Source organism: Poecilia mexicana, unplaced genomic scaffold (genome assembly GCF_051168715.1).
Source record: "Poecilia mexicana isolate PSO_F unplaced genomic scaffold, ASM5116871v1 scaffold_2, whole genome shotgun sequence".
NCBI classification, from domain to species: Eukaryota; Metazoa; Chordata; class Actinopteri; order Cyprinodontiformes; family Poeciliidae; genus Poecilia; species Poecilia mexicana.
The window spans coordinates 44,100,409-44,114,526 of NW_028263371.1; the positions used below are offsets into that span (position 1 = coordinate 44,100,409).

The 14,118-nt window shown below is 40.1% G+C and overlaps 1 protein-coding gene across 1 annotated transcript; it reads left to right on the forward strand.

The window, feature by feature from the left end:
• The first annotated feature begins 3,284 nt into the window (after positions 1–3,284).
• nr4a2a (nuclear receptor subfamily 4, group A, member 2a) lies at positions 3,285–13,411 on the forward strand. Its single transcript, XM_088001406.1, has 6 exons — positions 3,285–4,964; positions 5,288–5,417; positions 5,627–5,790; positions 6,110–6,312; positions 6,488–6,666; positions 6,830–13,411. Exons 1-6 carry the CDS (start codon positions 4,092–4,094, stop codon positions 7,084–7,086), a joined length of 1,806 nt encoding a protein of 601 aa, XP_087857532.1. The 5' UTR covers positions 3,285–4,091; the 3' UTR covers positions 7,087–13,411.
• The last annotated feature ends 707 nt before the right edge of the window (positions 13,412–14,118 follow it).

The window sequence follows — 14,118 nt, forward strand, 5'->3', positions numbered from 1 at the left end:
ATGCACTGACCCCAATCTGACTGATGTAATTTCTGGTGTCAGTGTACAGAATTCATCATTGGCACACTGGTTAAGTGAAACATGTTTTTTTTTTTTTTCATCCACAATGTATAAACAATTAAATAGAGTGGTACTGTGGGAGTCTTATCTGCAAATGGGCACCCAAATTAAATTCTGCCCTGGGCCCCATTCAAATTTGGGCCAGCCCTGCATATCAGCCAAACAAGCAACAAGATGAGTTACAGCATGCAGCTGAAAGGGCTCCACTGTGGATCTGTGTGTCTAATTACATGTTTTGCATCGCTGTCAGATTTGCAGATGTTATGCTGATAAAACTGACAATCTCATGTGGACCAAACGCTAAGTGGTGCTGATAGAGGCCAACATAGTGAGGACTGCTGGCAAGCTAAAGGAAAATGATGCAGAGCGCTGACGTAAATTCGAGATTGACACAGGAAGTTTGTTTTGCATGCAGAGCGCAGTTTCCACAGTGAAAGCCACCCACATAGGACCACAAGACATGGAAGCGCTAATCCGAGGTGGACGTCAGTGGATCTAATGGTGATCCCCGTTCACACTTTGCATGGATCCCCTCAAGCGCAGCCGGCTGTTGTTCAGGCTGTAACTGATCCATGAGCACTGATTGGCCTGGACAAGAGGAGAACTCTAAGATGCGGTAACATTCAGGAACAAAGTGAATAGATATGAGGTCTGAGAGTAACCTGACAGTCATGTTTTTGGACTGTGGGAGGAAGCCAGAGTATCCGGAAAAAACCCACGCATTCACAGGGAGAACATGCAAACTCCATGCAGAAAGACCCCGGGCCGGGAATCGAACGAAGAACCTTCTTGCTGCCAACTGCACCACTGTGCAGCCCCTAATTGTTTTTATTTGTGTTTGAAATGTGTCAATGTATCAAGATAAACATTTTATCAGGACATTTCAAACAGTAGCAGGCCTACAAGGGAAGCTTTGATTAAATTAATACATTAAATATTTTGGATTTCTAACTTACTGTGAACTTTTTTTTTTAAATTAAGTGTTTTTATTACACTACTCATTTGGTTGGGAAGTGCAAACATACTTTAACATATTCAACTTCTTCATATTCTGTCACATCAAAAATACATATTTAGACTTATTCTGAGATTATGTGTAAGACAGTAACACACTAGACTGTAATTATGCGCAGGATAATCACTGATAAGGATTCACATGGTTTTCAGTGAGTAGCATTTTTCAAGTCTTGTCACAGTTTGTAGATGGGATTTGGAGTCTGACTGGACCTTTCAGGCTTATCCTTTACTTGAACAAATTCACTCAATTGTAGTTCTGGTCCCATGTTTAAGGTTATATTGAAATCATTCTTTACTCTTTACGGTTGTATGTATATTGAGACAAATCTAAATTTAGAAGGACTCTGCTAATTGGTGACTCCCAAAGTCAATTGGCTGAGCTGGATTTGCCCAAGGATGTAAAAATAAAAGGGTAGCTGAATGCAAATGCAAGCCGCACTTTTCAGATTTTTTGATCGAAAGACTTAAAAAATATATTTATATTTGTCCTTCCTTCTCAAAGTTATGCACTGCTTTGCATTTATCTAACAGAAAGTGAAAATTGTGAAAATAAAGTTCAAAAAGCATAAGTACTAGTAATAAGGACCTTCAAAGAGAACCCAGTTAAATGGTGAGAATGCATCTTTAACTATGGATGATGCACAATAGTGTCCTCTAGAGGTGAGTATAACCATCACGTGCCCCTCTTCCATAACCCCAGTTCACAACGTTCCTGTGTGTATAAGTCTGGGCTGCTGCTTTAAGACTGATGGCTGCTGTGGCTGGTATAATAAAGCATCGGTGCACCAGCGATACATAACGCCGCTTGCTTTGCCATGCAGACTGTAGAATGTGGAGCCAACGCTGCACACGCTCTCTGTGTGCTCTCTCTGGTGCTTTCACTGCACAGGCCAGAATCCATCTAGAAAGATTTAGGCCACAACTCAGCTGGCCACAAGGTGCTAGTGTAAGATTACTCTGAGATCAGTTTGTTTCATCGCTGCAGAACAATAAGGCCTGGAGATTATTTTGGCCACTGCGTCAACCTGAGCGTTTTCTGCGTCAGTCCATTCTGCCAGCTCCTATCACACTTCCCTCTCTGGGGATTAAATTGGGTCCCCTGTGACAACTGGCTACAGGCCCACTAATTATCCCCCCTTCCTCTTGCAGCGGCTCACCGGTGCTATGAATAGGCTAGCCCCACCCCATCTGAGGTCTAAATTTGGAACACAATTGAAACAGAGAAAAATCCTCAGAAGATAACAAAGAATAATATTGACCCTTCCTTCATTGGACGTGTTTATTACAGTAGTGAGAGTGACGTATTACCATCATTGTGACATAGAATAGTTCTGATATGAAAGTGCACACTAATCCTTATACCACTCTGAGATTATGATAAGGACATGAAGGAACGACAGCACGTTACCCCTGTATGTGTGATTTATTACCCAATCATTAACTGCTATTTAAAAGAAAAAAATGTGATTGGAAAAGACACGCCGCAACCCTGTGGTTCACATGACGAAATAACTATGGATTTTGTCTTTCTACGTCAAATTTAATCCAGCTGAGAAAGAACAAAAGTGATCCAGAGTTCATACACACTTAATCCCATACTATTAAAACCTATAACCTCAAATTTGCAGAACTGACTGGATGGATGAATGCATGTATGTGTGGATGGATGGATGGATGGATGGATGGACTTTCAAACAGTAAGAAAGAGAATAAAAAGTCCGGAAATAAAATAAAAACTTTTCCCATACTCATCCAGACTTGGAAAAAACTTAAATCAAGTTTCCACATTTCCAGGTTTTTTTTTTCTAGTTTAAAGCAGGGACTCTGGTGATCAACCACCAAACAATAAAACTTGATCTCATCAGTTACCCAACCTTACACGTAACGACAGACATTAAATCCACATCCCAGAGCTTAGAGATGTCATCTGTAACAGGCATGACGCTGAATCCAGAACAAACACTGCGCTGACTTTGGCTGGGTTTACCCTCCACTACAGCCTCTGCTTAGGTCCATTGTGGGAAGAGGCGCACAGGACGCGCACACCACAAGACAAACACACTCACGGGGAAAATTAGGAGTTGGGAAAGTTCCCAAGCGGATTGGTGGGCGTCGCTGTCGACGCCGATGACGTCGCGCTTCGAAACACGTGGGCCACGGCATCCAGCTCTCACATAAACAAAGCCACATTGAGGCAGACTGGATAGTTGGAGCTGGTGTCGCTGTCAGTGCGCGGAGTCACACACAGTTTGCCCGCTTGGCGTTGTTGTCAAAGAACGCTCATGATTTGGAGGTTTTAAACTAAATTGATGGTTACCTACTATATGCTTATCGCATGGACTGAGAGCGACGATGCGGATGTGAAAGAGGTAAGACCTGCGTCTTTTCTTTTCTCCGAAACAGAAAATCATCGCGCTGGGTCATGTCTCGAATGTTTAAGTTTAGATGTTGTTGTTTTTTTTTTTCTTCTTTACTTTTATCTGAAACTACACAATTCATTACATAAATGAGCGTTGCTTTGGTGCTATATGAATATGCTGATTTTGGCTTCGCAAACAAGTTGGAAGTCGTGCGTAAAGTTAAATCCAAACACTCTAAAGCGTCACAACTAAAACAGTTATTTAAACTGGTGTAAGATTAAAAAAAAAAAAGAACTGCAACTTTTACGTGTAAGTTTGCGATATCCTATTTGTTTCTGGAAATGATTTAATTTCATTACATATTAAATCCAAGAAGTATTTGCTTCTTTAGCGGAAGGTCCAGAAAAGAGGCTCTCTCTTCAACCCTGACATCCACCCAACTTCTAACATTGCCTGTTTCAAGTGTCACCGGAAAACTGTCAAAAGCTTGAGGTAGGAGGAAAAAAAAAGGAATGATCTCTTTGTGTAGAACAAATTAACGTGTATTGGCTCGTGCTTATTCTTGCACTTTTAACGGGGCTTCGTGAGAATTAGCCGCGGTTATTTACACAGATTCCTTCTAATACTGGTGTTTCTGATTCCTGGTTTGCAGCCATGCCCTGCGTCCAGGCTCAGTATGGATCATCACCTCAAGGAGCCAGCCCCGCTTCCCAGAGCTACAGCTACCACACCGCAGGAGAGTACAGCTGCGACTTCCTAACGCCCGAGTTTGTTAAGTTTAGCATGGACTTGACCAACACCGAGATCACAGCCACCACTTCTTTGCCGAGCTTCAGCACCTTCATGGACAACTATAACACCAGCTACGACGTCAAGCCGCCTTGTCTATATCAGATGCCGCACTCTGGAGAGCAGTCCTCCATCAAGGTGGAGGACGTCCAGATGCACAGCTACCACCAGCAGAGCCACCTGCCTCCCCAGTCGGAGGAGATGATCGCTCACTCTGGGCCTATGTACTTCAAGCCGTCCTCACCTCACTCTCCAAGCACGCCGAACTTCCAGATCCAGTCCAACCACATGTGGGAGGACCCGGGCTCTCTGCACAGTTTCCACCAGAACTACGTTGCCGCCACGTCTCACATGATAGACCAGCGCAAGAACCCCATGTCGAGGCTCTCGCTCTTTTCGTTTAAACAGTCGCCGCCCGGTACCCCCGTGTCGAGTTGCCAGATGAGGTTCGACGGGCCGTTGCACGTCTCCATGAACCACGACGGCCCGGGTGTAGCGCACCGCGGCCTGGACGCACAGAGCTTCGCGGTGCCCAGTGCCATCAGGAAGCAGGCCGGCCTGGCCTTCCCCCACTCCCTGCAGCTCGGACACGGGCACCAGCTGGTGGACAGCCAGGTGCCGTCTCCCCCTTCCCGGGGATCGCCGTCAAACGAGGGTCTATGCGCGGTGTGCGGGGACAACGCAGCCTGTCAGCACTATGGAGTGAGGACATGCGAGGGGTGCAAAGGATTCTTTAAAGTAAGTTGGAAGAAGAGCAGCCTTGTGAAGATGAATTATGTCTTTAGGGCTAATCAGATTCCACTATTTAAGATCAGATTATAAACACACAGCCAAACCTCCAAGGAACTTGTGAAATATGAGGAATCACGCGTGTGTGTTTACTGCTTTATTCCCTCTTGTTAGGTCAAACAGGACACACAGATAGAGCTGATATTATATCGTTTTCATCTTTATTTTTTTTTCTCATGTTCTGCAGCACCGGTGCTTTGTGTGCACTTAATATATGTCGTTTATAAAGGGCCTGCAAGGTGACAGTATGTGTGCATCTGGTTTCGTTGCAGCGCACCGTTCAGAAGAATGCAAAATATGTGTGTTTAGCGAATAAAAACTGTCCTGTTGACAAACGGCGAAGAAACCGCTGCCAGTTCTGCCGCTTCCAGAAGTGCCTTGTCGTCGGAATGGTGAGAGAAGGTATGTTTTACGTTTGAAACTTGAAAAGAAAAACAAAAACAAAAACAAAACAAAAAACATCCGAGCTTAATTACGCCTGTCTCATTTGTATATTTTAGAAGACGTGCGTGAAACAAGTTTGTGTTTTGTTCTGTTCAGATGTATATGGTTTTACGCGCAGCGACAGGAGCATAATTTGTAATGCATATGTGAAATTTGTCTGGACGCAGTTGTCCGAACGGATAACCTGAAAGGAAGGAGAGGACGCCTACCATCCAAACCCAAAAGCCCCCAGGAGCCCTCCCCGCCTTCGCCACCGGTGAGCCTCATAAGCGCGCTGGTTCGGGCCCATGTGGACTCCAATCCCTCCATGTCTGCTCTGGATTACTCAAGAGTGAGTAAAATACACTCTAACCAGAGTTAAAACATAAATGAATAAAGACTGACGTTGCTTTTTTTTCTTAACTTATCCCAGCTGAAATTATCACCCTTAAAGTTTTTTCTGTAATCCATCGCTTGCACTCCAAACTTTGTCAGACTTTTATTTTAAAGTACATCACATCGGAATGCAGAACTTAATAGAAAGACATGAATTTAATAGTGAGCAGCCCCTCTCTCTTTCTTTCTCTCCACTTGGGAATGGGCATTTGCAATTTCACGGATTATATATTTTAAAGGGACCTCATTAAGGCGCTGTTTAAATTAAATTCCAGTTCCAGGCGAACCCTGACTACCAGATGACCGGCGACAACACTCAGCACATCCAGCAGTTCTATGACCTCCTGACGGGCTCCATGGAGATCATTCGAGGCTGGGCGGAGAAGATCCCGGGCTTCTCCGAGCTCCCGAAGCAGGATCAGGATCTTCTCTTTGAATCCGCCTTCCTGGAACTCTTCGTCCTGCGGCTGGCGTACAGGTGAGTAATTGCAAAATAAAACAAAGCGGGGCTTTTTAGATAATAATTCTTCAGGCTTCATTGCTCTTGGCTTTATTAGCTGGCCAATAATTAGAAAGGCTCTTAAATCCTTCTCATTTATTGCTGTGCGTAATTAATGGCGTTTTTTTTTTTTTTTTTTTTTTTTTAATTGCAGGTCCAATCCGGTGGAAGGGAAACTTATATTTTGTAATGGCGTGGTGTTGCACAGACTGCAGTGCGTCCGTGGGTTTGGAGAGTGGGTGGACGCCATCGTGGAGTTTTCTTCCAACTTGCAGAGCATGAACATAGACATTTCGGCTTTCTCCTGCATCGCGGCTTTGGCCATGGTGACAGGTGTGTAAAAGCGTATATACACCTTCGAGAGAAAAAACAAAAACAAAACTAAACAAAAAGGCAACAAACAAACAAACAAACAAACAAAAACAAAAAAACTTGAAATGCACTGATAATTATTAGTTTTAATTATTCCTTTTTTTGTTTTGTACTCTGTTTGTAGAGCGACACGGTCTCAAGGAACCCAAAAGAGTCGAGGATCTCCAAAATAAGATCGTCAACTGCCTGAAGGATCAAGTGACATTCAATGGCGGCGGTTTGAATCGGCCCAACTACCTGTCAAAACTGTTGGGGAAGCTCCCCGAACTGCGCACACTGTGCACCCAAGGTCTGCAGCGTATCTTTTACCTAAAGCTAGAGGACCTAGTCCCCCCGCCAGCAATAATTGACAAACTTTTCCTCGACACCCTACCTTTCTGAGGCAAAACCCTCAAAGAACTTCCACAAAAAGACTGTCCGAGACGAACTTAACAGATTATGTTTTTTCCTAATTTTCTTTTGTAAAATTCATAAGCTAATTGAACAACAGTTAATGGGAATTCACGATAAATAGAAAGAATAAGCTGAGATTTTAATCGCTTAATAGCTATTCCTCTTTCTTTCTTTCTTTCTTTCTTTCTTTCTTTCTTTCTTTCTTTCTTTCTTTCTTTCTTTCTTTCTTTCTTTCTTTCTTTCTTTCTTTCTTTCTTTCTTTCTTTCTTTCTTTCTTTCTTTCTCACAAGACAATGTAATATATCCCAATTCTATATACAGCATATATGAATCCACACAGTCACACGCATAACACTGTATATTATGATAGAATACACGATGCCTCAAAACGCATCGATTTATAACATTTGTACAGAGTTTGTTATAATGAAAAACAGACTTTTCTCTCCCCTTTTTTTCCCTTTTGTTTTGGACTCGTGCCTATATATGTGTTTCTGACCGGATTCCCAAAAAGTATCCAGATAAGATAACGCATGTTCCAACTTTCTGCTTTTTTTTTCTTTTTTTAATTTCCTTGTTCTTTTATAGGCACTTGCTGAGGTGATGTCTATATATAGAAAATATACCGGACACTATGTAGTCTGCTAGATTTGATACAGATTCGTAGTTATGGCACTCCTTAAATGGACACGAATATCTCATCATCTGTATAGATAAACCTGAGGGGAACCCCATGGTGTTTGTAAAAAAAAAAGAAAAAAAACTGTCAGACATTCCTTGTTTGTATGTGCTGTAAGTATTGTTGCTGTTGAATATAAACGTTTCTATATATTTATTATTTCTATTGCCAGGAGCTACACTAAAGCATGGTGCAATTTAAACGATTTACAAAAAAAAAAATCCCTTCATCCAAGTTCATGCTGAGCACGTTGTCTATGTTTTTATGTCTTTCTGAACGTCTAGGTAGCTATGATTTAATTCGTTTGGACGCGGAAAGAGGGGAAGTGTGTGATGTAGGCCTCCATCTTTTTGGCATCATGATGTAATAATTACAACTTCTGTAAACGCTTTTGGTGCCGACTTCAAAAACTTTAGAGAGAAAGAAATATTTAATGTTTACAAATAAAACGTTGAAAACAATTCTTTGCTAAACATTTCATCTGAAATTAATATAAATCTTCCTATCAGGCATGGCTTTTTTATGTTAAACGGACTCAGTTCTTATTATTGTTTGGTCATGAGTTATCAATTGCGCTAACAGTTTGTAATTAAAGGCAGAGTTTAATTATGATAATAATATCTTTTTGGATTTTTATTTGATTTTATTTTACTACTTTTTTATTGATGTATTTTAAAATAAGCCAAGACATTGCTCTTAAAACTATGGACAATTTACAGATATTAGGCTGGTAGACCAATTTTTTTTTATGTATTTTAATTTTAGTATTGTTTGATTTTCCTTTATTTCTCATCGCGCTCCTTAGTTTAATTTACGCCTACACGGAGCGACTCCCTATTATTACAGTTTAATAAGAATACATTTAGGAATCAGTTTCAATCAGTTTGCTGCCATCCTGCCAATAGTTCTAATATTTTAGATTGTAAAAATATGATTTTTATCGCCGATAGCTTCTTGCTACATGCAACAGATTTAAATGATTCGTCTTAGCATAACACCAAACATCTTTAATGCAAATATAAATAAATAAATAAATAAATAAATAAATAAATAAATAAATAAATAAATAAATAAATAAATAAAAGATTTTAAAAATATATATATCCGTTTCATAAGTTTTATGGAGTTAGCATTAAAAATGTTAAACGTTGCGGTTTTCGATTATTTTCATGAAAAATATTATTTGCTTCCCCGTTAATTTTTTTTTTAGTCCTATTTTATAAAATAACAACGATTCGCCGTTTTAGTAGCAGAAATCTGATTCTCGAAGTGAATTAAATGCGCAACTTCACGAATAAAATGCCAGAGCAAATGCGGACAAAACAAGTAAAAATACCTTGATGCTTTGTGAAAGCTCTTGAATCAAAGCGCGCGGACCGGTTGTGAAATTTACAATTTCAATAAACGAAAAAAAAAAAAAAAAAAAAAAAAGAAAGAAAAGGAATTTCCATCAAATTTCCAAGCTTTGCAAAGAAGCTGCAAGACAAAAAAAAGAAATAAAATAAAAATAAATAAATAAATAGAAACGGAAGTCTTGGTTGAAGTTTGCCACAAGCCTTGTAGGGAAAAGAGCAAAGCTATGGAAGAAAGAACTCTGGTCTGAAGACTCCACAACTGAAGTTCTTTTGCCTAATTGCTGCGGTGGTGGCAGTATCATGCTGTGGCGTGTGCTTGACAGCAAAGCTGATCAGAGGTGATGGGAAGATGGACGGAGCTACGTGAAGGATACTGATTAGTTGTAGGTCTGCTGTGGTCACAAATTAAATCCAAAAATTAGTTTAGAGAAAGTTACTAAAAAGCATATTTATACTTCCTTGTGCAATCAATAATAATAATAATAATAATAATAATAATAATAATAATAATAATAATAATAATAATAATAATAATAGCTTCAATCTTTAGTACTTAGCAAAACGTAACAGCTGATTGCGCAATGGTGACCGACATTAAGTAGTACGAAAGCTCTTTATGAAGAAGGCGAAGTTGTTCAGACCGACATTGAACTTTTTTGACCTACGACTGAAACGCTGTGGTGGTGGCAGCATCATGCTGTGGATTAACGGTTTCCATGGAAAGCATTGCTATAGTTGATGGGAACATGGATGAACGTTTGGATGGGGAACACATACTAAAGTTTCGCCGTTTTAACTGTAGACACTGAATAAGATTTACTAAAAATGGACTGAGATTTAACAAAGTCAATAAGAAGCGGGACTTTCAGCTGAAAATAAGGTTTACAGCTGAAATTAATTTACTTTCCCTTTAACCAGAGACCTTACTGCGCAAAAGTGAAACGACATTGCTCATAGTATTGAAGCACTTCAACATTCTGAAAAAAAAGACTTCCTGCAAATCTATACCTTAATCAAACTTTAACTTGTAAAAGGTAACCTGCGTTTATAAATCATGTCATAGAACATATCGGTCCTGCACGTCGAGTCTCCCTTTAATTTTTCTTCCAAAGAAAACGAGCGAATAATAAGCAATTTGTCTTAAATACGCAAAGGGGGAAATAAAAGTCATTTAGATCCGCGCAAAAAAGAAAAAGGAGAAAAAAAAAAACAGCAGAGACGGACCGATCAGAGTGAAGCAGGGACGCTGTCACAAAGTGTCTTCCTCACACTGTCAGCGCAGAGAGGTGACGCCGCGCAGAGCTCAGAGGCACGACTTCTCCACATTTATCCCGTGATCACGGTGAAGGGAACAGCTTATTTTGAGAGATAATAGCAGCAGGCAATAAATTGTCTAAATGATTAGATCGTCAGTGTAAAAGCGCTAATTCCAAGGCAAATTGGGATTCCGTTCAGAACCAGTTTGCTGACATTTAGCAGATCTGCTTGGAAAAGGGGGCGCGGAGACAATGTCACAAGTTTCCCTTTGTTGACTCTAAGTACAGTTGGGGGTTTAAACATGTCTATCTCGATACGAAACAACATGACTCATGGAGCTAATATTTCTGTCAGTGTTTGTGCATAATTACACATGCCAGAGGAATTTGTCTCCAAATGTTTTTATAGACCCTGGTGATTTTTTTTTTTATTCTTCTTCCTCGACATCAATTGGAGCATTTGCGGGACCGTGTCAGCGTAGACGCACAAACGCAGAAGGAACATTTACAACCCGTGATCAGTGCAGCCTGAGCCAGCAGGTGAAAGAGGCTGTGTTCAGGGAGAAGAGGATGCATTGTACAGCTGCTTCTCTCCACGGAGTTGGTTGTACCATGATCATAAATGCTGCCTGCAAAAAAAAAAAACAAAAAAAAAAAAACACGACTGGCTTGTGTTGCATGATGCACATCAGCTGCACTTTTTTTTTTTACTCTTTTGGCGTATTAGTTGAACTTGTGGCTGCGTAGAATGTGTCTGGGTTTAGATATTAATTTTACTGCTGTGAATTCTTAATCTGTTCAAATTTCTGTATTACACCCTTAAAAGCATTTAAAACTTCAAAGTTATAGTGATCTAAAATATTTCTTTAGTTTCTCTTTTTGATGAAACCCCGGAAGACATTCGAAATGAAGGTCTATCATTTCTCACAATACTATGAAGTTGAGAAGATTTGGAGTGTTTTTCTAAGAAGCAAAAAAAAGACTCTTGGGGGACTGTGAGTGCACCTCTGCAAATTATTTTCATGTAAAAGGAAATTTATATCAATAATTTGGCCTTTGGTTGAGCTGAGGTGTGAAAGAAGTCCAGATAGTTTTCATAGCAGCATTCATCTCATCTGCATTGTTGGTTCTGGTGTCTCTGATTTTTTTTTTTTTTTTTTTTTTCCTTGGTTTCTCAGTGGGACTTAGGTCAGGCCAGTTTGATGGCAAACCAAGCAGAGTGGTACCACAGTCACAGAAGCTGTTATTTGTACTTTTGGCAGTGTGGGTCAGGGCCGAGGCTACCTGGCAAAGCAAAGCGACATCTTCATAAACCTTGCTAGCAGAGGGCTGCATGAAGTGCTGAAGCGCTGCCTTAGACTTTATGAAGCACCATGTTACCAACACCCAGCAGATGACGTGGCTGCCTAAATTTTCACTGACAGTGGAAAATTAATTGTGGATTTCAAGTTATATGAATTCAGTGCTTCTCCGTTCTTCCTGCTGACTTTAAGGAACTTGATTTCCTAACTAAATGAAAGGTTTTACTTTCAACTGGAAATGGATCTTTGGACCACCAAGCAACAGTTCAGTATTTTGTCTCGAAAGCCTAGAGGCGCTTCTGATGTTGTCTCAAGAAATGAAACAAGTGAAGGTTAGATCCTGCATACAGTGTGGTGACTGTTAAATCACTGACAGTCACAGTGCAAGCCTTGTGAAACTCCACTAAACTCTTCACTGTGTTTGCTTCACAACAGTCTTGGGAAGGCTGCAGAGGGTCTTCAACCAGCATTTCTTCTGGTTGAAGCATTACTAGTTGAACAGCTTCTGTACTATTTTCAACCAGACTTTTTTCTTCCACTCAACTTTCCATCAATATGCTTGTATCCAGAATTCTGTGCACAATCAGTGATTTCAGCTACAATTTATTTTGACAAACTGTCCTCGTGGAAGGTGTCAATAATTGTAAAGATCCCCTTTATTATTTATCCTATCTAGAACTTAACATTTTTAGAAACTGAATTTCTCTTGTGTTTGAGCAAGCCACAGTCATCAAAGTTAACAAAAATTGATGCTTGATACCAATACACCCACACAAAAACTTTCATTTAAAAACTTAAGTCTCTTTTGCATCCTGATAATCAGCTCCCCAAGTTTACAACCTCCAGTTTCCGGTCACCTTTCTCCAGATCCTCCTCTTGCTGTGCATGCTTTCTGATACTTGTCTCATGTTTCCTGGCAGTGCGATAGCTCAGTTTGTTTTCCCTCCCCTACCTGTAAATCTTTCCTTAATTTGTAATAAAAAAATAATAATAAAAAAAAACTAAAGTCATGAGAACAACAGAGCAGGGTTTTGGAGGCTTGGCCTGCAGATGTTGAACAGTGCAGTTCCTAATAGAAGTTGTTATACAAACCTATCTTTTAAGTGCTTCTATTTGTACATATGTGACTGTGTGTGAGTGTGGGCACCCATAACAGAACCTGTTTTCTGTATTGGTGCATTTATCCGACACCGAACAAATCATAATTTTTAGTATGTTACTTGCCCACTAGAGCCAATCAAGAAAAATTATCCAATTGAATGGCATATCATTGTTTTCCTGTGGGTGAGATTGGAAATAATTTTTAATAAATTAATTGACCTCAAGTGTAACATAAACTTACCTGCACTTTATTACCTGTGTTCTCTTTAATTAAAATTATTTATGTCGGATATCTTGCTGTACTTTAGCTCTTGATAATCCAAACCTATATTGAGTGACCCGTCTGGGATTTTTCACTTAGATTTCACTCACCTTCACTTCTCTCTGTGTTAACTTCCCCTCGGCTTAGTGAAATGCCCTGCTGGCCAAGTCTGCCGTAAAACATGTTTATTACACAATCACATAAGTCCTGCCAACTAAACAAAATGAATGAATGATGAGCTGAGTGATGGCCCTTCAGATACAACTGCCTATAGTTATATTACTGTGACTGATTCTCCGCATTTTGAATCCCGATGATTGTCCGATAAATAATGCAAAAAGCTTATTTCCAAGCGGCAAGGCAGAGAAAAAAAAAAAAGAAAAAGAAAAAAAAAATCCACCTTGCATATAGATGGGAGGTGAGCCATGTCTGTCTCTCTCAGCCTGTGGCCCCAGAGCAGCTTTATCATTCATAGGACTAAACAGACAATCAATTCAGCAGCCATGTATGAAGGATGAAGGGATGCGACAAGCTGTGAATGATGAGAAGCCAAAAATCAAAGGCCTCAGTCCTTCTGAGCTCTAATGGCCATTACCAGCCCAGACAGCAGCAGTAAAATGAGGTTAATCATTCGCATGGAGCCGTTCAGAGAAGATTGACTGAACTTGATGTCCAGTCATATAACTCATAAATATTTACCTCACATTAAACAGCTGTGCTTGCTCTGTTGCTGCGCATTGATTTCTGATAGATACCATCAAATTATTGTTTCAAGTGTGGTCAGGGAAATCCATTAAGGCGGTACTTCTACCAAGACTCAATTATGCTAACCTAAAGACATTAATAATACGATGAAGCTGAAAGGAAACAAAAGACTTAAGTTTCTGTTTGGACACGTATAGTGCCTCACAGAAATATTCATCCCACATGACTGTTTTTCCTCCAACTGCAAATTTGGAAAGTGTATTTGTGTTAAGGAACATCTACTCTGATGCTCCTTACAAAAATTCAGTTCAGCCAGTTCCCTTCAGAAATCACCTAATTAGTGAATAAACTTTGTGGGATC